The sequence below is a fragment of the Thermobia domestica genome, chromosome 6, assembly GCF_964235325.1.
Source record: "Thermobia domestica chromosome 6, izTheDome1.hap1.1, whole genome shotgun sequence".
NCBI lineage: Eukaryota > Metazoa > Arthropoda > Insecta > Zygentoma > Lepismatidae > Thermobia > Thermobia domestica.
In genome coordinates this window covers 287,186,558-287,213,092 of record NC_137459.1, presented here as the reverse complement: position 1 = coordinate 287,213,092, position 26,535 = coordinate 287,186,558, and the positions used below count along the sequence as shown (strand labels likewise).

Sequence of the window (26,535 nt, the reverse complement as noted above, 5' to 3'; positions counted from 1 at the left end):
CTGCTACCTTTATTTGGTGGTACTTGGCGGGTCATCGCTTGAAAGACAGAGCTAGCAGAAGCCCTGAACGAATTTTTTCCCATCTACCGCTTAGTTTCAACAAACCCAACATGCGGAAAATGCTGAGGCTGTTTTCGGTCCACTAAATGAGATCCAACTGAAGAATACAGTAAAGAAAAAAAAAAATGTAAGAAATTAGAAAGTAAAAAAGTTTCAATATACTTGCGTTGTTTTATTTGTTTTTAGACACACTATTTCCCTTGAGTTTTACACTGAAAGCTTCATTTGAAGCTAGACCTCTGAAAAAAATATGAAGATCCTATTCACATAGTTGTCAAGCTGTCTTATTCCTTATTTAAAGATACTTCTCGTTTCAAATTTGAACTGCAAAAATGAATCTTGCTAATTTACACACTATATGAAAAATGTATTATTTAGGGCCATTATATGAATAAAAGGTACAGGTCACTGCACTAAACTTTCCAGTTCTAATTCCTTAAACTAGAACATGTTGTGTTGCAGTTATTAATGAAACGTTTTCTTGTGAAATGCGAACAAAATTCTAAGCGGTTTCCGGAAAACATCACCCAATGAAAATTCACTCCAAAAAGTAAACTACTCCTTTAAAATGTGTCCATAAGAAATAACTTATGCGTATGTTAGGGTTAGTAATGTAATATTGTTTATAAAATAATAAAATCACATGAGTGGTATTTTACCAAATTGTCAAAACCCTCACCACACGAGTAAATTACCTGCTTTGAATATTCTCATAAAAGTGATTTGTGTAACATTATAAGAATAATAATGAAATTTGTATTTATGAAATATGAGCAAAATTCCTTTCTGCAAAAGTATAATTGTATTGTTAATAGAACGAAAAAAAAGCGTCATCATTACACACCAGAGCATTCTTTTTGATAGAGATTAAGTATGATTCTTCTTTTCTTGATTTCTTACTTTTCGTTGTAATTTCTTTCGAATAATGTTTATGTTAATTGTTTTCTACAGGTTTATCTTATTCCTTCCAATTTTACGTTTCCATATTGTGGAAAAACGAAGAAGTTAATACAATTGTAAGGAAACAGAGAAATCGACTTTATCATCTTTGAGTTTTACGTTAGAAATCTAACTTTACACATACACTGCAACCTTCTCTATCATTTTCCATCTACTCTATATGCAACCACCTTACTGGTTGATAAACTAATTATACACATTACTGTACATTACAATGATAGAACATACTAACCTGTTTGATTTCTGTTATAACTTTTAAAATCCTTTCTGTCATGAAAAAGATCCAGACACCTCCCCATATCATTAGAGAAATATTTAAGTAACTATGGTGTGTGTCTTTCTCGAGAAGTCCGAAAGCCTTGAAAAAGAAACAGCATAGTAAATAAAGTTGTCATTAAAAGCTCTTGTACTTACACATAAACTAAGTTCAAAACAAACTAATAGGGTGATTATTTTGATTTAGAAAGATCAGAAAATCTCAAATTGTTCGTTACCCACTATAATATTTTGAGTTATTTTGAACACCTTCCTCTCGTGGTAGAAAATTCACTCACAACGTAATTACTTTTTAAATCAAAACTGTAAATTGAAATAGTTTGCTCATCTAAAATAATAATAATAATAATAATAATAATAATAATAATAATAATAATAATAATAATAATAATAATAATAATAATAATTTCATTTTAATTAATTACACGTTTAAAGTGCTACGAACAGCGTTAGCCAAGCATAGCATTGCAACATACAAGATCACTAGCACATCTGTGACAGTAGTAATACAAAGTATAAAATTAAATGTTAAACACAGTACATAGACGTGACAGTACAATATCATAGTATAAACAGTCATATAAATTACGCCTAAGAATTAGATTTCTCTATTAAAATATAAATTAAGTATAAAAGTAAACAATGTACCAATTTTGAAAAATTTAAAGGTTTTGACGTTTCGGAACTCTCAGCTGGTTCCTTCCTCAGTGGCAAGGTAAAATGGATTAATACGGAAAGGAGAGAAAAGGAGTAAAACCAGGAATACATACCACTATATAAAAGTAACGTACAAAAAAGATCCTGAGATGGATAAAGCAGAATGAAAAAAGAATGAACTGAATAAAAAAGAACGTGGTGTCTTTGTTAGGCCACTATTGCCAGATCCAAAGTATACATCAAAGGTAAGTACCAAAGTTCGATCAATGTTGCCAGTATCAAGGTTCAATGCAGGTTTGTATTTATGAATAAAGAACGATTCTTTAATTTCTTTTTTCTTTTTTTTTTTCCTGAACCTATTACCTTAACCTGTTTTATATTATGTGAATTTGTTCTAGATGAAACGCTAAACCCGACATGCCTTCTTCATGTGACTCTTCTGATTGTCTAACATGATCCTTCACACTCGTGTTAATATTACGTTTAGTTTGGCTAATGTATGAGGAATCACATTCGCATGGACGCGGTAAATATCTGCTTTATTTAATGGATCGACAAAATAGCTTTTAAATCCACTGAGATGTTTTTTTGTAAACTTTTGGGGGGGGGAATACTTGAAGCAGATATGTTATGCTCTGCAAGAATACGTTGAAAGTTGTGGAAAATAAGGAATTTCAATCCAAGTTTTTGCTTCTTTGGAAGTTACCGTTTTGGGGACTTGCAGCGATCTACGTTTGATTAAACCACTTTTGTAAAATACACAGCTTATAATCGTTTTCTTGTCCTATTTTATATAAAAACTGTATTTCTTCGTTGAGATCCTTTTGACGATCACAAATTAATAATGCTCTACGAAAGAAGTTCTTCCAAATATTGGCCTTGTACATTGGCGGATGAGCTGACTGTTGATGTATGTAAGTAGTGCCTGCATTGGGTTTTCGGTATACTTTTCAAATAAATTTATTATGTGATCGGGTAATCAATAGGTCTAGAAATGGAAGGCCATTATCAGATTCACGTTCAAGGGTGAACTTCAGCCTAGGATGTTGATTGTTGAATTGTTCAAATATTTGTGTAAGTGTATTTTCGTCACTAACAAGTAGTAGAATATATTAAGCATAACGGTAATATCTAACGTATTCAAATGTGTCCTGCCGTAAAATAGACGTTTCAATCTGATTTAAAACGATATTTGACAATATTGGGGATAATGTTTTACCCATGGATAAGCCATCATTCTGAGAAAAATAATGATGTTCAAATTGGAATATATTAGTTGTTAAACAAACCTCAAGTAATTGTAATAAAAAAATAGTTTTATGCGTAGAAGCGACATTTTGTAATAACCGGGATCGAGTACTATTGATAGCAAACTTCCAGTGGTATGGACGGATACATATCAACAACGTCTATGGAGGCAAGTAAAATGGTATTGGCATTTACAAATGATGATAATTGTTGTTTTATGTGGACTGTTTTTTACAACATATTTAAAACCACTATTGTGACTGCTGAGTTTTTTATATAACCATTTTGATAGTAAATAAGCCGGATGATTGAAACCTGATATGATCGGGCGAAGAGGGATGTCAGGCTTGTGCACTTTCGGAAGACCATAAATATTGGGAAGACTAGGTGCATGTATTTTTCTCATATCTTATTCAATGTCAGTTAAAAGTGGTGAAGACTCAATTGTCGACTGTACCTTCTTAATAGCCTGTGGTAACGGATTACAGGGATATGAAACAAAATTACATTTCTCTGCTATTTTTAGAATACCGGAAGCATATCTTTGCTTTGGCATAACAACATATTGGTTTCCTTTATCAGCCTTTAAACATCAGATATCGTGTTTATTAACAAATATTGGAATTCCTTATTTTCCACAACTTTCAACACAAAATCAACGTATTCTTGCAAAGCATAACATATCTGCTTCAAGTATTCCCCCCAAAAAGTTTACAAAAACTTCTCACTGGATTTAAAAGCTATTTTGTCGATCCATTAAATAAGGCAGGTATTTACCGCGTCCATTGCGAATGTGATTCCTCATACATTGGCCAAACTAAACGTAATATTAACACGCGTGTAAAGGAGCATGTTAGACAATATGAAAAGTCACATGAAGAAGGCATGTCGGGTTTAGCGCTTCATCTAAAACAACATTCACATAATATAAAACAGGTTAAGGTAATAGGTTCAGCAAAATCAAAAATAACGGGAAATTAAAGAATCGTTCTTAATTTATAAATACAAACCTGCACTGAACTTTGATACTGGCAACACTGATCGAACTTTGGTACCTACCTTCGATGCATACTTTGGATCTGGCAATACACCACGTTCTTTTTTATTCAGTTCATTCTTTTTTCATTCTGCTCTATCCATCTCAGGATCTTTTTTGTACGTTACTTTTATATAGTGGTATGTATTCCTGGTTTTACTCCTTTTCTCTCCTTTCCGTATTAATCCATTTTACCTTGCCACTGAGGAAGGAACCAGCTGAGAGTTCCGAAACGTCAAAATCTTTAAATTTTTAAGGGGGGATTCATTGGTAAGTAGCCAATTTTTTGTTAATTTTGAATATCTCCCCATGCGCCCATGTAATTGTAATTATAATTATATTGTACCAATTGTTGATTATAGCAAATTAAAACAGTAAAAAGATTTTTAAAGCCCTAATCTCTAGGATTTTGTCTGTTATTAAAAATACTACGTAAAATACATATAAAAAATCCTTTGCACTATTTGTACACAATAGTTTTGTTTTCCTTGATATGTTGTTTCTATGAATGAAATATTATTTATTAAATACTGACTAAAAAATTTGTTTTCTAATACGGTCTAAAAATTTCAACGCTTGTTCTCTTCTTAGTGACAAACACCAAGACCGTTAATAATCGCTCGTAGTTACAGTAATATCTATATAACTATTACTGTAGAAATACATATATTTATATAACTTTTCTTGGACTCTTTCTATTTTTTCGTTATTTGTTCTATTAACGTTCAATTAAATCACTCTTGTAAATTCAAGATTTTTTGTATAATGTATCCTGTCAGTAAGTATCTAAATAAATTACCAATGATGACGTTTCCTTATTTAATAATATCAGTCACATGATTGTTAAATGTAAGCTGAAAATCGAATTTTGTTACACCAAAATCTCCAAAGGTGCTAACATTTTTTAAAGATTTACCACTGATGACATATTTAGTCATTAGTACAATGTATTCTCATGCCATTATCACGAGCTTATATTTAGTATCTGATGCTTTTTAAATATACTGTATGTTATGTCATTGACACTGGTCACCCTTTCAGACAATTTTACATCGTCAGCATACAACACAACATTTACATTTTCGAGACTGTGCATTATATTGTAACCACCCGGGGATCGGGTCGCTGTTCGGGCTGCCATTTCTTTATAACAATCAAATATATCAAATCACTGTCTTTACGAAATATACAGAGCGTCCACACTTCTATAAAAATACTTCTATAACCTGGTGGCGGTTATAGACTGACGTTCGTAAGAGGAACGACCTGTCAAGTGTCTGCGTAGATAGGTTGAGAACTCCTGGTCGTTTAATGAAATTTGAATAAAATTAGGTTTTTCACCAAAAATTAAAAATCAGTTAGTTGGCAACACTGTGATATGGTGTGAGATTGACGTGCATAAACGTTCAATGATTTTTCACCTGAAAAGGGCTATTTAAAGTAGTTAAATAACTTGTTAACTCACTGTAACAAACATGCTGAAGTTCCTGCATGAGCAATATTCAACTTAAATGTTCCATGAAGAATAAGACCCTCTTGAACGATTGGTGCAGTTGGGTTTCCTTATCTTCTGTCTCCTCGTATATAGAAGTCTATGTTGTCTTCTTATGACGAACATCTTACGTTCTATTCCGACGTTGAGTTGAGGGGAGAAGGGAAGATTTTTTTTAATACACTGGTGTGAGAAACAAGGTATGGTTAAAACACCTGTATGATAACTTCACTGAAAGTTCGCAGCAAGCGTTTATAGGGCTATTTAAATTCTTACTTTTTTCCTTTTTTTTTAAATACTTTTCGTAAAATGTTTCTAAGTGTTCCGTTTCGATCACTTTATTTGGTGTAATATGAAGTAACTATATACACACAATAACTATTCATAAAAATATCGACTTAAAGAATTATCAAACATCTCAATAAAAATTAGTAAATCTCTTCTTTTAAAATATACTGATATCTGTATTTAAAATATTAAAATGTAAATAAATATGCAAATAGCAAACATGTTAAACGTATTAAAATATTAAAATTATTGCCAAAGTTTCAATATTACTGTAATATATTTAAAAAAATATGAAAATCATTGAAAAAGTAAAATGAATGAAAACAAACACATTATAAACTGACAATATGCAAAGAAAATAACGTTTTCATCTGTATGTCCATTTTTTTTTTTTTTTTTAATAGTGACTTGCGTTTACTGAAAAAGAATGAAAAATCGTTTTTCCAAAATAAAAAAATAAACTTGTGTGTCAAAAATGACGTTCATAGTAATTTCAAGAAACAAGCATGATTCTATATATTAAGAAAAGATTGTGATTTCGTTGACATGTATGAAGAAAATTCGGTACGCCATAAGATCACAATGACATCTGCTCGCCATGTGAAAATCGAGACTAATTCAATAATGCTCAATACAACAAATGATTTTATTTTGAAACAAAGTTATCATTAGCTTAGGCCTAGAACAATAATTGTTATTCCCTTCCAAAAACATAAATATTGTAGGGTTACCAGAACATGTGGGTATTATCTGCAAAGTAATTTATTAATAAAGCGTTGAAAACTATGCAATGTTGATCCAAGTTTTTCGAAGGTCTGAATCAAGGAAGTTGACTCACTAGTCCAAACTTTTCTGAAAATAAACGGTCATTACGCTATGAATTGACCAAAACCATAGGTGGCAAAAATGTGTAATACTATACGTACTTACACACAAAATATGCGATCGTTTCCTACGATGCAAAGTAGAAACGTGAAAAGGCCTGCAACCATAGGCACTTACAAAAATATTTCTATACATAACTGAAATATAAACACTTTAATATTCAGTAAAATACATGTATGTTCCCTGGAACATAACGTACGTCTTTCACCTAGAAAAGATGTGTAAACACACAAAATACAAATGCTCTCGTAGCATCGTAAAATATGTCTCTATAAGAAAATACATGAGACCTAAAAACATGGGATACAAACATAAAAATATAGTCAACATTACAACTTTCTGGTCGGCCTGAAACATCAAAATTAAATTCCCTACAAGACAGTTATGTCATTCCACGTCAGTTAAATTTTCTTAGGCATCTTCGCTACAAAATATTCAAAATGGTCTTATTTACACACTGAAATTCAAAGTTATCGAGCATATGAAATAATGGACAGAAAGTAATTTTCATAAATCGTTGTGCCTTCATGCTGATGCAAAGAAAGAAAATAAGTTTATTTTTCGGGATCTATATCGAATTCAAATAGTTTCTAGGACATACTGTAACTAAAATACAATTTTCTCAAAATTAATACGAAAAACATTACAACGTATTACCATACCATTACACATCATATAATTACGATTCATAAACATTAAAATATTCACTGGAATGCTACTAGACAATAAAATATACTGAAAAAATCTAGCCTAAGAATACACATGCGTAATTACGGGTTACCATAAAGGAAGAAAAGAAAACTATATTTTGCGATTATTGGCGAAAATACAGTTAGCTACGGTATATCCAATTGATTAGCCACGTCCATTTTGCAACAGATCTGCAATTCCAGGAAATATTACCTCCTTGAAAAAATATATTTATCCCCATAAAGTATCCTACAAGAAGAAGTTTCCCTACGGTCGTTGAGTGGTCTAAAGAAAACGAAAAGAACGAGAATCAGAAATTACAAGAAAATATAGTACTTAAACATATTTCCACATACATATCAATATGGGAGAAAAACGATCGTTCACCATCATAGTATCTGTTCATATAGTACCTTCTAAAATAAAAAGATTACTGCTTTAGTTCGGAGAATATGCTATTCACATGACATTCCTGCACATACTATTAACCAACAAGGAAATGCCCGTTTTCACTCGTTTAAGGCTTAGCCTACTTTCCTTTCTAAACTTTTCTCTTCGAACGAAATATATCATGTCACACCCTGGAAATTCAAGTGTCAAAATCAGGTAAATGACGTAAATGAGATTCAACAAAATTACAATACACACTTCAAAATGAAAACGAAAATCTAAGATTAACACTAAAAAAGAAATTCGAGTGTGATTATAAGTGCAAAATTTCATATTCTACGTTTGAGATTACATACTGAATTTATCTTATCAAAATAAAAAAGGAAGAAAAAAATATTAGCTGCTCTTCGCTGAACAGTTACAAACTAGAAGCAAAAGGAAGTTTAAAAGAAATGCATAGTTCTCCTTTTCCGTGAGTCATCGAAACTAAAAGCAAAACAAAAATTAAAAGAAATACGTCGCTTCCCTGGAATTAAAATTTGTATCAACATACAAAGTCTTGGTTACCTTTTTTTTTATAATTACTATTTCTATCTTGATAACTACAATGGTTTGTCTATTCCTATGACGGTTACCTCTATGTACTAATCTATGCTTAATGTTGTCACACAAATTGCAATTCCTGTCTCATTTGTGATAACTCAGATTACGTGACCAAGATTTACGACTCCTTTTGTATCTGTTACAGTTTTTTCGTGTGCGATCTTGGTTCTGATTCCCTTTAAATTTCATATTGTTTACATTCTGGTCTGCGTATCTTTGCCTACTGCTATAACTATAACCTCGTTTGCGCTTTTTCTCTCTGTGGTTCGTGGTAGTAGCTATTTTAATGCGCTTGCGACCTCTGTCGTCTGCAGTCATAAGTTCGTAATTGTCTCTAGTACTACTACTACTACTACTAGCGGTGTCATTAGATTCTGAATGATTTAGATAAGCAGAATCGTTAACATGTCTATTCTATTACGATGTTGACTCAAAATATCTCTCTCTATTTGGGACTCTGATTCCTGTGCTTCATTTTCTTTAAGAATATCTGTCTCTAGTTCAGATTCCGATTCCGATGTTTTGTTTACACTAGGAATATCAATCACTAATTGAAGCTCAAATTCCGGTGTTCTGTTTTCAGCGCGCTTTGTTTCTTGGTTGTTTTCACGAAACACATCCCGTAAACCGTCCACCTTCTGACCTAATTCGCTCTTTACCTCAATAAAATTCTCTTTATTTCCTTGTTCTAATCTTTCGAATCTCTCTTCGTTTTTACCCACTTTTTGCTCTAACCTAGCGAAATTCTCTTTAAACTTAGCACGGTACTCTTTATTTTTATTTATATACTCCTCAATCGTCTCTTCAAAAAATAACTTTAGTTTCCGGATTATATGTGCCTCGTTGTATGCCATCTTGATCAAAATGAAATAAACTATCACTAGAACATGATTAAAATCACCTGAAAGAGATTCTTTTTTAAATTCCTAGTTCTAAGCTGAAAGAGAAATGATGTAATAAAATATTGATCTTATAAGTATATTCGAGCACCAACGGTCTCGATTCGGGTCGGTAGTTTGAAGTCCAATTTTCTATGAACATATTACATATGTGTTCGAGTACCAACGGCCTCGACTCGGGTCACTAGTTCGAGCGCCATTTATTTGTAACCACCCGGGGATCGTGTCGCTGTTCGGGCTGCAATTTATTTATAACCATCAAATATATCAAATATACTTGAAGTCTTTGCGAAATATACAGAGCGTCCACAAAAAATACTTCTATAACCTGATGGCGGTTATATCATTTTTAATAAATACTGTTAGGCTAAACCTTGAGAAATGAAATTATGAATACTTTTTTCTCTAACAAACCATTATTAAATTTTACATTAATAGTTCTGTTGCTAAACTAAGGAAGCTTTTAGCCTTTATCCATGATGCAAATAATAGCGATAAGCTTAAAGGAGCTAACTTTTGTAAAATATAATATTATACCATATCAATTTCTTTTGGTAAGTATATATTACATAGACTTGTTTATTTTTATTTATTTATTTATTTAATTTTGATAATGTTTCCGTACGTGCACCGGAAATAATCAGATAATGTCACATTTTCGAAACATACTGAGAAGGCGACAGAAGTAGGGTTCTTTGGAAAGATTTTTCGTAGAAGTCAAACCTGGTGAACCTCAACCAGATCCAAGTAGGGAAAAAGAAAGAAAGAAAAATAATTCCAAGCTCCTGAAGTTCTATTTGAAGCGTACTCTCCTTCCAAACATATCCTCCTCCTACCTTTTTAGCAACATCTTGGTAGGCACTCGACTGTCCTCACCAAGAAAAGGTTACGTTAAATTTAGTTAAAAGTTAGGCATTATTTCATCTAATCGCTTTTCAAGCTGTGTTTAAATGTATTTTTAAAAATCCTATCGATGGAAGATATGCAAATAACGATATTATTATTTTTTCATGGAAACAGATTAATCATTTTCCATTTATTTTTTATGGGAAAAATTCATATGGCATAGTCGTATTTGGTACAACCTTAAGGATCTGGGATGAATTAAAGACGTGTACCGAGGTACCAAAAGCACGTGTAGTATCTAATAATACAAATAACGGGGAAATTAATGACCACTCAGAAAGTTACAAAATTGTTGACGGATAGTAGAAAATTTTACGTTAAAATCCACAACAATGTTAATTTTATTCGCTGTCGCTATGCAACTGTAAATGGAGGAACAAGAAAGGGAATTCATGTAAACAAAAGGAACAAAATTCCTAATTTGACAATAAGGAACTCTTATCGAGATGAATCTATCAAGATAAAGCTACCATGAAGAAGATTGTGAAGAAATTTTAAATCAAAAAGAGAAGGTCTGCTAACCAGAGATAATAAATTCAAATCCTTATGTACTGCATGTCAGATATCATTAAATTCCTTGAATTTCCATCTTAACTATGCCAGGAAATAATTTTGAATTGATTCTACAGAATTTGTAAATTGTTTTGGTTCATAGGTCCAAATGACAGTTCCACATTTTTGGTGAGATTATATAAATTAAATATATATTAAAAATGATATAAATTAAAGGTATTCATACTATTAAAATTTCTGTACAACCTGGAGATGTTCGTGGAACAGTAATTTAGTATAAAAGATAACTCCAAAATCAATGACATATTTAACAAACTGAATCTCTTTAGAGCCGATTTTACACATACAAAGAGGGCATATTTTTACTATTATTATTATATTAATATATATCCTTTGAGTCAGTAAAATTTATAGGTAAGGAATTCATTTTGAACTAACGCACTGTAGTATTAAATTTGTTCTGTAAAATGACATGATCCTGAGTTGAAACAATTGAATTGAAGATCTTAATAATATAAACATAGAACAAATATTTACAGGTTATATTTTTCGATATATCATTGACGAACGAAAGAAACAGCAGGGAATTTAAACTGGAGCCCTAAGATATTCCTAGGAAATATTTATAAATAGAAGCACCTTCTTTATATTTTACCAAGAATTTCCTATTAGATTAAATATGAAGCAAGCCAGTTGACAGTACAGCACGGTAAATCGTATGTATCTAATTTCATTGGAAGTAAGTAGTGAGACAACTTATCAAAGACCTTACAAAATCAAGATAACACTTATTCGCTCTCCATTATGAATCACCGGAAATGTGTTGTATATTACAGTAAACTTAATAAATTGATTACTATGGATTAACCTTTGATAAATACATGTTCATTAATACCTATTTTCGCAAGTATTAGATTACATATTATATATAATCTGATATATATTCAAAAATCTTAGGAATAATATTAATCACAGAACTGTGTCTAAGGTCATTTATACAATTACCCTTAGTTTTAGGAACAGGCGTTATCGCAACAATTTTCCAGATACTGTATCAGGATAAATATTAACATTAAGGTTTCAATTAAACAAAGATGTTATAACAGGTGCAATAATTTCAACTATTCCCTTAATAACAAAAGCAGGAATGTCATCAATACCACAGGCTGATTTGATCTTCAGTGATTTAATAACTTCTAAAACATTTTCAGTCATATTAACAAATGGTTTTCTAACACATAAGTTATTAGATAACGGTAAAATATTATAATCATTATTGGAAAATGTTTGAAAAGTCGATGTGAAATATTCTGCAAATGAATGAGTCAATAATTTGCAATCAGTTATTACAACATTATCCTTAATTATACCAGATGCTATATTACAAGTAACATCATTTACATATTTCCACAATTTATCAGAAGCATTACTTAAATAATTTTCGACTCAATCATAATATATATATTTATATTCTTTCAGTTAAGCCTGCGACGATAAGGTAAACTGTATAAACAGTATTGCAATATCTAGCGAAGAGAAAACGCTCAGGAACTTGATATAATTTATAATCTTACACAGAAAGCCCTTAAGTTCAACAGGGTGGTGACAATATCAAGGATTACCATATATTCATTGTATTTCTTATAAACAACATTTGCATTAAATATAACCAGGTATAGTTTCGAAACTGACGGATCCACACTCAAGTTCGTATTATATATGTAGGGTTCGGAATTTCATTTCGAAATACAAAGGTATACTAGAAAGTGGTTCATTATTAATCCAGTCTATTTTTGAGATATTAAAATTACCAACAATCAAAACATCATAATTGAGAAGATTTAGCTTGCCAGAAATGGAATTCAGGTAGGTCTCAAATTCCAGGGGAAAGAAATCAGGATTAAAATAAACACATAATATTAGAAATGTCTTTCTTCAGTCGCACATTAGTTCAATTTAGACACTTTTTTTTTTATTTATTTTTTTTTTTAGATCAAATCTACAATGTATGGAAAACTAATTTTTAATAGCCAATAGAGATTCACCGCCTCTATTGCATGTTTCATTACTATATTGTCTAACTGCTCCAAAGCATGTATAAGTTTCAGCACAATATCATAGTCATTGCGTATTTCCGATATCAGGTTTTGGTAACAGCAATTACACTGTAAATACAATCAGAGGCAAAATGTCCGCATTTTCAGTTTTAAGTCCAAGTACTGTCAGGTATCAGGTTTTGTTAACAGCAATTACACTGTAATTACAATCAGAGGAAAAATGTCCATATTTTCAGTTTTAAGTCCAAGTGCAATCTGATACATCATTGCACCACACTACTCGATCGTTTATTATCGAAAACTCGACTTGTTGACCTTAACGTGAAATGATGACTACGAGTTATATTTAGTTACTAATTTGGTACACCCCACAGTTGTAATATCTGTTGCTTAACAATACTCTCCACCACATCAATTGTACTGAGGGAATACACCTGGTTACAAATAATGCTTTCCTCCCTGATTTGAATACCAAATCAAAATTACTCAAAATTAATTTTATCACACCCAACACCCTTTTTCTTTCTTTTTGAAACTGAGCTTTATCTCTTGGCAAAATAATAATAATATGATAAAATGTAAGGTAATTATAACTAAGCACGTTACGATCCTTCCCAGAAACTTAAAATATTCAAATCTGCGAGTTTCAAACTGATTTTTAAATACAATTAAAACATACGTTTCGCAATAATGTAATTAAAGTTCCGTTTAAGAGTATCAGTCAGTATCTTAAAATGTCATATTCGCAGGTGACAATATACCACTTTGTTGTATTATTTGTCACATAAATGTAGATTAATTAAAATATTCTGAAGATAAAAATTAATAATAAAATAAAGCTCGGGAAATAATTCCTTGCCATAAAGTTAAAACAACTCGTTACTATGTAATGAATGCTCTCTTGGTGGTTATTGATCTGTTTAAATATATATTCAGTTTAAATTATAACATTTTGTTAACTCTTCTTAGTATTTTACATTACGAGTTTAATGTAGTCAATGCCGATCGATTCCCCATACTATTAATTCAATACTCTTATTCCTATACTTCATATATACAGATGGTAAGACTATTCATGGCTTTGGATTGATTGTTTTAACAAAAGAGACACTGACCAAAGCTTAAAACCCACTTTATTTTAAATTATAATTTGTAACTGTTTCGGATATCTAGCATATCCTTCTTCAGACACTATCGAAAATAAATGAAAATACAGACACATATATAAATATTGTTATGACAAAGCTTAAATTCTTTGTCTGAAGTGTCTGTGTCTGAAGATAGTGTCTGAAGAAGGATATGCTAGATATCCGAAACAGTTACAAATTATAATTTAAAATAAAGTGGGTTTTAAGCTTTGGTCAGTGTCTCTTTTGTTAAAAAATACAGTATATATTCACTGCAATATTTACTGTCCAACACAATCTGAATGAAAAATTTATAAATACATTTTCTTCTCTTAACTAAAGATTGGAGTTCTCAACTTAACTAACACTCATAGATGTGTGAATAATGATCTTTTTTATTTTATAACAGAAATCTTATAAAACCTTTTTGTACAACTTCTATTTTATTTATATATGCATTAGATATACTGTTACAGATGACTGAACGAAATTCTATAAGTCTCATATAAATATACATAGGAACTACCGTATTTAAGATCACGTTATCAATTGCATATAAAATCTGTTATTTTTCTTGTACCTTGCACTGTACCATTTATATGAAAACCAAACAAGTTGTCTGTCATATTTAATACCTTTAATTTTTCTTACTTGTCTCTCACAACTCCATTCGTTACCTTTATATTTGCTGACAATATTAAGTTTTATTACTGATTTTTTTTTTAATTTTTTTTATTTATTTATTTATTTTATTTTATTTTTTTTTTGTCACAGTTGATCTCCAAGAAATTATTTTTGCACCAGAAATTTATTACTGCGTGTAAATCCTTCTGTAGCAGATAATTACTATACTCTCCATTAACAATTTTAAAATGCTTTAAGTCATCTATGTGAATTTCTTCCTTATATAATAATAATAATAATAATAACTAGGAATGCAATGGATATACCCGATTGCAATGAAATGAGCTGAGCGAGCTTAAACTACGTAATCAGGAAGCGTTTTTCGGTGATTATTCCTCGATGGTACATCGGATTTTTGATTTCGACCTATGTTGTCACTCAGCACGACATACTCTATCAGCGTGCTAAGTTTGGTTGAGATCAGCCAAACGGTCTAGGAGTAAGCGTTTTTCGGTGATTATTCCTCGATGGTACATCGGATTTTTGATTTCGACCTATGTTGTCACTCAGCACGACATACTCTATCAGCGTGCTAAGTTTGGTTGAGATCGGCCAAACGGTCTAGGAGGAAGCGTTTTTCGGTGATTATTCCTCGATGGTACATCGGATTTTTGATTTCGACCTATGTTGTCACTCAGCACGACATACTCTATCAGCGTGCTAAGTTTGGTTGAGATCGGCCAAACGGTCTAGGAGGAGTTCGCGGACAACCAAACGGCTAACCCGAGTATAAGAGCTGCGCTTCGCTCAGCTCAATAATAATAATAATAATAATAATAATAATAATAATAATAATAATAATAATAATAATAATAATAATAATAATAATAATAATAATAATAATAATATCAAAGTTGAAAGGAATCTAAATTCAAGGCTTTAACCGTTCAAAACACATCATTGTATCTCTATGAAATTTACGTAGTTCTATTTTTTTAAGTCACTTCTGACTAATAAATTACCATTTTATGTAGTAAAATCTCAAGTTTGCCACCGTTGTATGCACATGTGTGTCTAATCGTCTCAAGAGCCCAATTTACAAAGTAATATTAACTTAATAAACTTTCAGCTACCAAATTATTTCATTAAAAAAAAAAAAAAAAAAAAAAAAAAAAAAAAAAAAAAAAACAGGAGTGCCCAATTTTATACACTTCGTTACATATATTAGTATAATTTGCTTAGATACAGTTTCAAGAAAAATTGCACATTCGCTACTTGATCTCCGTCGATAATTATGGAACGAATGGACCACATTTAAGTAAGATTTTCTGAATGTAGTAGGGATAAGTATACTTTCTCGCAAAAACTGGTAAAAAGAAAGAAAGAAAAAGTACTCCTAAAACATGTTTAATATTTTTTTTTTTTTATCGGCACTATGCAGTAACTTTTAATAGATTCCATATATGCCAGCTAAAGACTGAAAAATTTTGGCTAACAGCTGATATTCGTAACTAAAAATATCTTTAAGCATACAACACCCTGATGAGATCACTCGATATCATGTATTTTAAAATAAAAGCTTCTAAACTTTCTACTTAAAACCAACACAAATGTAGCACTAGAAAATGCTACACGCACAAATATACAATGTAAAAAAAAAATGGAATCTTGATTCATCATTCCAAGACTCGAAGCATTTCATATACACTGTTTCATTGTGAAGATCGATGCTATACATGTCACTACAGACGCTGCGCTGCATTGTACCTGGTGATATGGAACTAATATGTTGATGAAATATCCGAGCGGTGGGCTTCGGTGCGCAATGCTCTAATGGCAACATGGCCCTGATACTCCCTGAAACTCTTGAAGAAGATGGTTTTCACCTATGTCTTGTTTAATCGGACCTCATTTTATAATTCTACAACCTCTAGGGTGAGTTTATTCGATCGCCAAAATAAACGCTACAATCAATTGGTTTGCTTTATAGTGAGCTGCTTAGTGCCGCACAAGTTAAAGGGAACGCCAATATTCTTACCGAAGTCTCTGAGCTCTATATTGTGAGATACTGTACTTTGAACAGTATATCTAAATCTCTTGAAACGATGTTGTAAGTACGAATCACATATTTGGGTGAAGAGGTCTTTCTTCTACCACAGAGTTGTTGAAGTATTTTTGATAATTTATTAATAGTCCTCTCCACATTTTTTCCCATTGTTTCAATAACTCCATTCTAAAGATGCTAGACCAAACACACAAACATTTTTTTCCCATCACAATTTGTGAAATATCCGGTAATATTAACACCTGGATAAAAAGAAAATGTATATTCTACCTTTACTTTTCTCTGAACTGAAATTAATTAGATCTCTTTATTGAAATTAAAATTCAGCACTTACGGTTCGAGTGTTATCAAAACACAATGGAAAATAAAACGCTTCAAAGAACCTGCTTGCTACACTCACATTCGAGGATGCTACAGAAAAAGTACTAGATATGAGTGTTTTATATGGCCAGTGTCAAATCGTATGAAATATCTACTTAAAAGTGAAACTTCATGTCTGCACAAAAGAAACACGAAACAGACCATAATTTCACAAGATACTTTCTTTAGAAATCGACAATACATTACGCAAATTAATATTTTCTTGCTTTGTTAACTCATTTAAACAAATCATAGGCTTGTATTTGCCTTATCTACGTACGCTGCAGTAACAAAGCAATAAATCAGCTTTTATTTTCTTATAATGAAATCTAGTTTGACATTCTAAAAAGTAACTACCTTCAAGAAAAATGTAAATTATATAAATACAGTAGAAGCCGGATATAATGCGGTTGCTTGGGGACATGCTTTACCCCGCGTTATAACCTTACCACGGAATATCGAAATGTGACAGCAGAAGTGACAAAATCGATCCTGCAGAGATGAAGGGAAATATTCTTGAACTAATAAATTACAATAGTATACAGTAATATAAAATACAGTCTAACAGTAAAACTGTACTACAGAACCGATTTCTGCACAATTTTTGCTTTTTTAGTTCAACTTACGAAAGTACTATTTTTTTTAAAGTATTTTTTGTTTATTATTATTATTATTATTATTATTATTATTATTATTTTATTGGGAGACATACTTTCCCCTGTGTTATATCAGAATCCACGGTATTTAGAATCGTGCCATTTCGGGCTTCTACTGTAAAAATAAATAAATAATAAAAATAAAGTTTGTAAGACAGCAAAACTTGCTCCAAACGGAACTTAAAGCTAATGAACAAAATTATGTTTCGCACTAAGTACAAATCCGAACAGATATAAGATCAGGTTAATTAGAGTTGCGAACAATGTCCGGTTTATGCAAATATCCGCCCTACATAAGTTCTGTTTTGATCACCTTTCGTTACTTCTTCATTAAAATCTATATAATTATTTCAGCAAAATAAAAACAACTTAAATCGAATTTTAAAAAAAAAGAAAGAAAAAAAAAGAAAAAGGATTGTTCTACAGAATATGAAAACAAGCAACTGTCGAAATAATTTCAAAATGCCTGGACCTTTCAATCTCCTCCATATCATTATCCGACATTTGCTATCACATACATGAAAAATATTCGACACTATCAAAGATAGATAAAAAGAAGAAGAAAAAGATTTCATTATACTAGGCGCAAACGAAAATAACTGCACAAAATCCTAAAGAATAATTGTATTCCAGTATCAGTGACACTGCTGCTTGATATGATACAGTATAATGCCACTGCTGCGATTCAAACTTAGTCATCTTTTAGGAGCTACTACACGAACAAGACACTGTCATCAGACGAAAACTAATCATTCATATTGTTCGGTGTTCATGAGAATTTCACTACTATATGAATCAGGGTTGGCTGGTTTAAACCAAGGTGGTTTAAACCAGCTTCTTTTTTTTTTAATGGTTTAAACAAAAACAAAACAAAAAAAAAACGAAAAATGCTTTAAATTGTGTGAACTTCTACTTTACTAAATTTTTTATCTACTTTTCACCTTTTAATCAAGGGGTCCCGTGTTCAGTTTTCGGTCGAACCGCAACCCATCTTTCAAGTGTAAACTAAATAGCGATTCGAGGTGTCCCTTTAAGCGAAAGTCTTCTCCGTAATAACCTTGGTATTTCATAAAGATGTTAAGCCTAAACATGCGAAACGAAACCAAATTTTATATTTTTACTTGCCTGAATGCCTGTTGTTTTATAAAGAAGCCAAGGTTGCTTAAATATATTGATAGAAATTGGCAAAATTTATCAACTGCCTACGTAGCTTCCAACATCAGCTTGAATCTGACTTTGTTTTAATTTTATTGAATGATATCTACATACCAAATTTGTAATTTAATACCTCAGTTTTAGCGTAGTGATTATGATAGGTTGACTTTAAAATTTTACATACAAATACATTTAAAGTAATAACAGGATTTTCCCAATGGCTAAGGCGGGAGTTTCCCGATTTATATATAATTCTGTATAGTGTTTTTACTTGTGTAACTGTTTATCTTTTTGTCCTTCTGAAATGACTCTTGACAATTAATTAACAAGTAGGCCTATGTAAAGATCAGTACAACGTATTTTTATCAGGAGTCCTTCGTGAGTGAGTCGGTAATCGCATTTGTGACCAATTAAGTCTCGGTTACGTGTCGAAATGGACCATTTCTCTTGGATGTAAGCCGAGAAGCGGTTTGGATTCCGCTTTAAGCTTAAGTGACTCCTTACAGCAAAACCTTGTTGTTGCATAATAACACCAAGACGAAACAAATTTATGTACATATCTAATATAAATACATAGAGTAAATTATTTAAACCAAAAAAACCTGGTTTAAACAAAAAAAAAAAAAGGGTTTAAACAAAAAAGCTGTTTTTTTTATTTTTTTCAATAAAAACCATGGATTTTGCCAACCCTGATATGAATACATATTCATAATACTGTATAATGAACTTAACAGCTGGAAAGTAAAATTTAAATACATAATTGTAAGCAGTATTTACAACCAGTCTAACAAATACTGTACAAATTTTGGATAAAGATATTGTACAATCCACGTTCTCGAAGCTAAAGATAGCATCCTCGAGTAGCTTGTTTTATTAACAGTTATTGACACGAAATTGTGTTAGGGAAAATGCACTTCTTAAGCCAAATATACAATATTACTTCCCATTGTAAAATATAACTAAGTGCAGTCGTTGATTACTTCCAGGATATTAACACAATTCAGTTACAATTTTTGGCGTAAGAAAGAAGTAACATGCGTATTATATGCGAGGTGAGGAAGCAATCTATAATAAAAGAAATTACAGAGAAATAAGAGGAATAGCGTAAGGCAAGTTGAAGAAGAATATTTACATAACATGCGTATTACTTAGTCATGTTTTTACAAAGTCACCATTTACAAAATGTTACAGTTATACACACATCTAAGAATAAGGGAAGATTTAAGTTAAGCCATTATTTCACTACTGTGATCCTCTTACCTGTGGCACTAAGTGGAAGACTGAACTTGCTGCTAGCGATCCCACAGCCAAGCCAATTAAAACTGTCAACAGTTGTTTATAAAATGCCTTTCCCATTAAAGGTAAGACACTAACACCCAGCAGCGAGCATAAGCTGATAATCGTTACGAATAAAATACCAAGACCCCAAACTGAAAATGAACAAATATTTCAAATAAAAAGTACTATTTGTATTCATTGTGCACTCACTCAAGTCTCTACATGAAGTTAATACTTATGTCAGCCTTTATATTTATACAAATAATTTATCCCTTTTTAACTGCATTTTATTTCCCCCTTGTCCAAACCTGTCTCCCATTCTTTTGCATTAAACTATTCTATACTAATAAGTTATAAATACATAAATTTAAAAAAAGAAAAAAATAGATTCCATACAAATCATATGAATAAAACGAGCGTTCCAAAGACGGTTTACGTTCATTTGTCGAGTAGCTGACCACGTGTCTTTTGTATGTAAAGATGCATACATCGACGGGGAACATAGATATTTCGAAGTTTAATGTCCCTTTTCAGCAGTAAGACAATTTCAAGCGTGAATCTGCAGCCTAACGTGGGATCCTGTCCACAGGAGCTTCCACTTGGAATCGAACGACGGGGAACAATTTCACGTACAGTTTGTTAATTAAAATGAACAGATATGCAATACGTTTTACCTGAGGTCATGTTCGTGAAATTCTGGCTGCCCACATTTCTCTGAATTTCACGTAGGGAAGTGGTATATCTCTATCAGGACTTCTCTGCATGCCTTCATGAGAGAACAAAGTCTACAGGACATAAAAAGAAGGCTCTAAATGAACTTAGTCACTAATCAGTCTTTTTATTTTACTATTTCTTTCTCTGAATTTGACAATATATTAAAAATACGATAGGAAAAAAATACATTACAAAAATGATAGGATTAACTATTCGAGCAACTAATTCTCTTGCCAGGTTTAAGATAGTACATTTCTATGCTGGGTACACAGCTTTGCATTGTCCCATGCCATCATTTCATATTTATGCTTAGATTACACACCAATCATAAACAGAAAGTGTACCACTGTTTACACATATTCTGACCTTCGACTAACGAAACGCTTCTCGAAGTCCATCATGATTAGAAATTCAAGAACTTTGCGTAGAAGCCAAGTACATTTTTCGCTCTTATGTATCATACCAAAATAATTAATACGGTAAATAATATGGTATCATAGAATTTAATAAATTCCTGGAAGTAACCAAGTAAACGTCAATACTTCCAGAATAACTTCAAGATCATTGAAATTAAATTATGCGAAATTATCATGAATGGTCAAAGAAATGTGCTACTGTCAATATAAATCATTCTAGACATCTCCTGTTGTGATAATATGTACAGCGGAGCAACACAATGTTCAAGCATGGCGCAAACAGAAACAATAGTGAAAATTACTAGCGATATTTCTAAAAGGAATGTAAATTGTAGGCAGGTTGAAGGTTAATAAAGTAGTTCGAAAGCAACGCCATCTTAATTTTCAGGGGAGAGACATGTAAAAAAGAGACAAGCTCCCAATGTGGATTATATACAGAAACTAACTTAAGAGTGTCATGGTAAAGACATAACACATTTTTTTCCTTTTAATCTTATAGCTTTCTGTTGTCAATATCATCTTCGAAAATATAATACACACATACCCACTGTGACTCTTCTCTTAAGAGTAAAATTTCGACACTACCTTCCAGCATAATGACAAAAATATGCATTTGGTAGGCTGGCCATATGATGATCTGACAGTATCGTGCTATAGTTTTTCTGTATATTAGAAAGTGTACTGTATTATATTAATAAGAATAATGAGGGAAAATTTTGAACCTAAACTTCAGAAATACTTAATATTAACATCAACCATTATATATTTAAAAAATCTTCATCACTTTACTGAAGACAAAGAGAGATATGAAAGTGCAACATTCAAGTGAAATACATATCACATAGGTAATTACAAGGAACCAGAATATACTATATCAAAATTCTTAGATGCTGTAAGTAACTTTATTAACAAACAGGAGAAATCGAACATCATTATAATATTTTAAAAACAGACGATGGGATGAAACCCAAAGTAACACTGGATAGGATAATGTTACAATCATGGCCGCCATGTCAACGGCAAATGTCCATTTTGGATTCAGATTACCATTTTTAAATAGAAAGTGGGTCATGAGGCGTATCAAACAACATTAGAATTTCACATTATATTCATTTCCTGCTCTTATTTTTAACATTCCAGAGCTGCTGGTAAAGTTTCTACAAACTACTATTTACACTGGTGCTAGTTCCAATATTATAAAATTTGAAAGAATAGAGCATTTTACTTTCAAATTATCTTTGTTTGTTGTAAGCATATTAATTTATTTTTCACACCAGTTTGTACAAGTATCTCAGAAACCGCTGTTTGGAATGGGTAAATAGCTGCTTCAGGTTACACAAATCGCTTACCACGCAACTTATTTTTCACGTGTGGGAAGAAATAAGTCATTAGGTGTTAAATCAGGAGATTATAGACAATGAGTCATTAATTCGACATTTTTCACTTAAAAAAAAAAAAAAAAAAAAAAATGGGAACGTGAACGTGTGCTGAGTCGGAACTCGCGTTGTGGTGGCAAAGAATGATGCGACGATTTAAGTTCAGTTTAAGCAATTACTAACCTTTAGTACACAAATTGCTGTCTATCACTAAGCATTGACAGTTCTTCGATCTTCTAAAGCTATGGTTGGCACATCTTCAGTGTAACCGAACAAGCAATCATTTGGTTGGCAACATTCTTCGATCGGAAAACTTTTGTCAATTTCATCTCGCTTTGAAACACGCAAACAGTGGATTGCTGTTTAGTTTCGGGATCGAACGAATAAATCCAAGTTTCTTCTCCTGTAAACGATGCAGTACACCAAATTTGACTTTATTTTTTATTTTTTTTAACCAATTAATACGAGCCTGTTTTTGAGCTTAGGTCAAGCTGTGTGGAATCCAGCAGTTTTAAAGTTTCTGTACATTCAAATTACCATCCCAAATTGTATGCATTGCTTTTATGTCAATGTACAAACCTGCCCGAATCTTACGGTACGTCACATGCCCATCCCTCTTAATTATTTCACGCACAGCATCAACATCACCAATAACAATAAACATGGATGGACGACCCTCACGAAATTCATCACCACGAAGTGCGCAACCATGCTGGAATTCGGAAAACCAATTGTACACAGTCCTATTAGATCGTGCTTCATCTCCCAAAGCCAAATGAAAACTCTTTGATGCAGCTGTTAAACAACATTTGAAATCATAAAAATCATTGTCCCAGAGAGTTCACGAGAAATTTCTATTTCTCACACTAAGTTACTACTTCCAATTGCTGTGAAAATAAACAGCTTAAAGAAACAAAGTTAATTTAAACACAGAAATGTCTATTCTTCCGAATTTTATAATAGCAGAGCACTAGTGTTACTGTAAGTAGTAGTTTGCAGAAACTTTTCCAGCAGCCTTCGTATTCATTTAGTTTGCAGATATCCATTAACTGAATTTTAGAATGGTGATTCAAGACAACCTTTTTCTCATAAAGAATGACGGAATGCTCAACGATATAGCAAGTAATTGTTTGTTTAAAAATTTGCTCTACCATCAAAATATATGAGCATTAAGATTCCCATGATAGAAACCATCATCTTAAAATTGATGGTCTTCTTTAACGAGTCGCCTGCAAGCAACTTTTAAAAGATTTTTTTTATAAATGCAACGCTGAAGTTCTACTAAGCATATAAGTAGTACTCCCCCCCGTATGCCCGATTTGACCTTGAACTCATTTTCGTGACGTCATAGGTCAAAGGTCAATGACCTTGGCCCGGGGTCAATGACCTAGGGGTACATAGGACCACCCCCTCTAAATTTTGGCAGGGGTACCATGGTCCACCCCCTAAATTTTGGCAGGGGTACATAGGACCACCCCCCTTAAATTTTGGAAATTGCCAAATCTAAAAATTTGGTGTGGTAGCCTAGGACCATAGTATGTACCTCTATCCGTATTGGGTGTCTATGTCGTTCCCTTTCATGGGTAAAAAATTGCCAAAAAGTCAAATTTCGGGGGTTTTTGACCTAATTTATCCCCTTTGATGAGGTGTTATTACCTTATATAGTTATATGGACGTATACAGGGGTTCATTCCCTTTCATAAGACATGGGTATATTAACGCACCCCTTGAAAAATTTGGGAGGGGTACCTTGGCACACCCCTTCAATTTTGGAAATTGCCCAATTTCAACATTTGGTATTATAGTACAGGACCCTAATATCTATTATGATAAATTTGGGTGGTCCACCTCATTTCCTTCTAGGGGTAAAAAATTGCCAAAAAATATAAACGTAAGCAATACGTTATACCACGTGTTTGGTGTTTGGTCGATTTTATCCCCTTTGATGATGTGTTATTATCCTATATAGTTATATGGTCATGCATAGGGGTCCATTACCTATCATAAGACATAGGTACATTGGTGCATCCCTTTAAAATTTTGGGAGGGGTACCTTGGCCCACCCCTTTAATTTTGGAAATTGCCCAATTTAAACATTTGGTATTATAGTATAGAACACTAATATAGATCACTATAAATTTGGGTGGTCCACCTCGTTCCCTTTTAGGGGTACAAAATTGCCAAAATTTTAGTACAACCACGTGTTTGGTATTTGGTACATTTTATCCCCCTTTGATGAGGTTCTATTACCTTATATGATTATATGGTCATGTATAGGGGTTCATTATCTATCATAAGACATAGGTACATTGGTGCATCCCTTTAAAATTTTGGGAGGGGTACCTTGGCCCACCCCTTTAATTTTGGAAATTGCCCAATTTAAACATTTGGTATTATAGTATAGAACACTAATATAGATCACTATAAATTTGGGTGGTCCACCTCGTTCCCTTTTAGGGGTACAAAATTGCCAAAATTTTAGTACAACCACGTGTTTGGTATTTGGTACATTTTATCCCCCTTTGATGAGGTTCTATTACCTTATATGATTATATGGTCATGTATAGGGGTTCATTATCTATCATAAGACATAGGTACATTGGTGCACCCCGGGAGGGGTACCTTGCCCCACCCCTTAAATTTTGGAAATTGCCCAATTTAAACATTTGGTATTATAGTACAGGTCCTCAATATGTATCATGATAAATTTGGATGGTCTACATCGTTCCCTTTTAGGGGTACAAAAATTGCCAAAATATAAACGTTGTACCACGTGTTTGTTTTTTTTGGTCCATTTTATCCCCTTTGATGAGATCCTATGATTACAGGGGTTCATTTCTTATTATAAGACATGGGTATATTGTTGCACCCTTCTTAAATTTTGGCAATGGGGGTCCACTGAAATTGTCCAATTGAAGCATAGTACAGGACCTCAATATGTTTCGGTGGTACCACGTGTTTGGTTTTTGATCGATTTTATCCCCTTTGATGAGGTGTTATTATCCTATATAGTTATATGGTCATGTATAGGGGTCCATTACCTTTCATAAGATATGGGTATATTTGTGCACTCCTTTAAAAATTTGGGAGGGGTACTTTGGCCCACCCCTTAAATTTTGGAAATTGACCAATTTAAACATTTGGTATTATAGCACAGGACCCTAATATGTATCGTGATAAATTTGGGCGGTCCACCTCGTTTCCTTCTAGGGGTACAAAATTGCCAAAATATAAACGTAAGCAATACGTTATACCACGTGTTTGGTTTTTGGTCGATTTTATCCCCTTTGATGAGGTGTTATTATCCTATATAGTTATATGGTCATGTATAGGGGTCCATTACCTTTAATAAGATATGGGTATATTTGTGCACTCCTTTAAAAATTTGGGAGGGGTACTTTGGCCCACCCCTTAAATTTTGGAAATTGACCAATTTAAACATTTGGTATTATAGCACAGGACCCTAATATGTATCGTGATAAATTAGGGCGGTCCACCTCATTCCCTTCTAGGGGTACAAAATTGCCAAAATATAAACGTAAGCAATACGTTATACCACGTGTTTGGTTTTTGGTCGATTTTATCCCCTTTGATGAGGTGTTATTATCCTATATAGTTATATGGTCATGTAAAGGGGTCCATTACCTTTCATAAGATATGGGTATATTTGTGCACTCCTTTAAAAATTTGGGAGGGGTACTTTGGCCCACCCCTTAAATTTTGGAAATTGACCAATTTAAACATTTGGTATTATAGCACAGGACCCTAATATGTATCGTGATAAATTTGGGCGGTCCACCTCGT

At 32.4% G+C, this 26,535-nt stretch overlaps 1 protein-coding gene across 4 annotated transcripts in view; it reads right to left on the bottom strand.

The window, feature by feature from the left end:
* LOC145688520 (metal cation symporter ZIP14-like) overlaps positions 1 to 26,535 on the bottom strand; it is a 137,985-nt gene that overhangs the window by 43,711 nt on the left and 67,739 nt on the right. For all 4 annotated transcript variants that reach the window (XM_081762874.1, XM_081762873.1, XM_081762875.1 and 1 more), the window contains exons 5-6: positions 20,208 to 20,377; positions 1,253 to 1,378 (exon numbers count right to left, since the gene is read on the bottom strand). In XM_081762874.1, the coding sequence (XP_081619000.1) occupies positions 1,253 to 1,378; positions 20,208 to 20,377 (296 nt within the window). The remainder of the gene's footprint in view (positions 1 to 1,252; positions 1,379 to 20,207; positions 20,378 to 26,535) is intronic.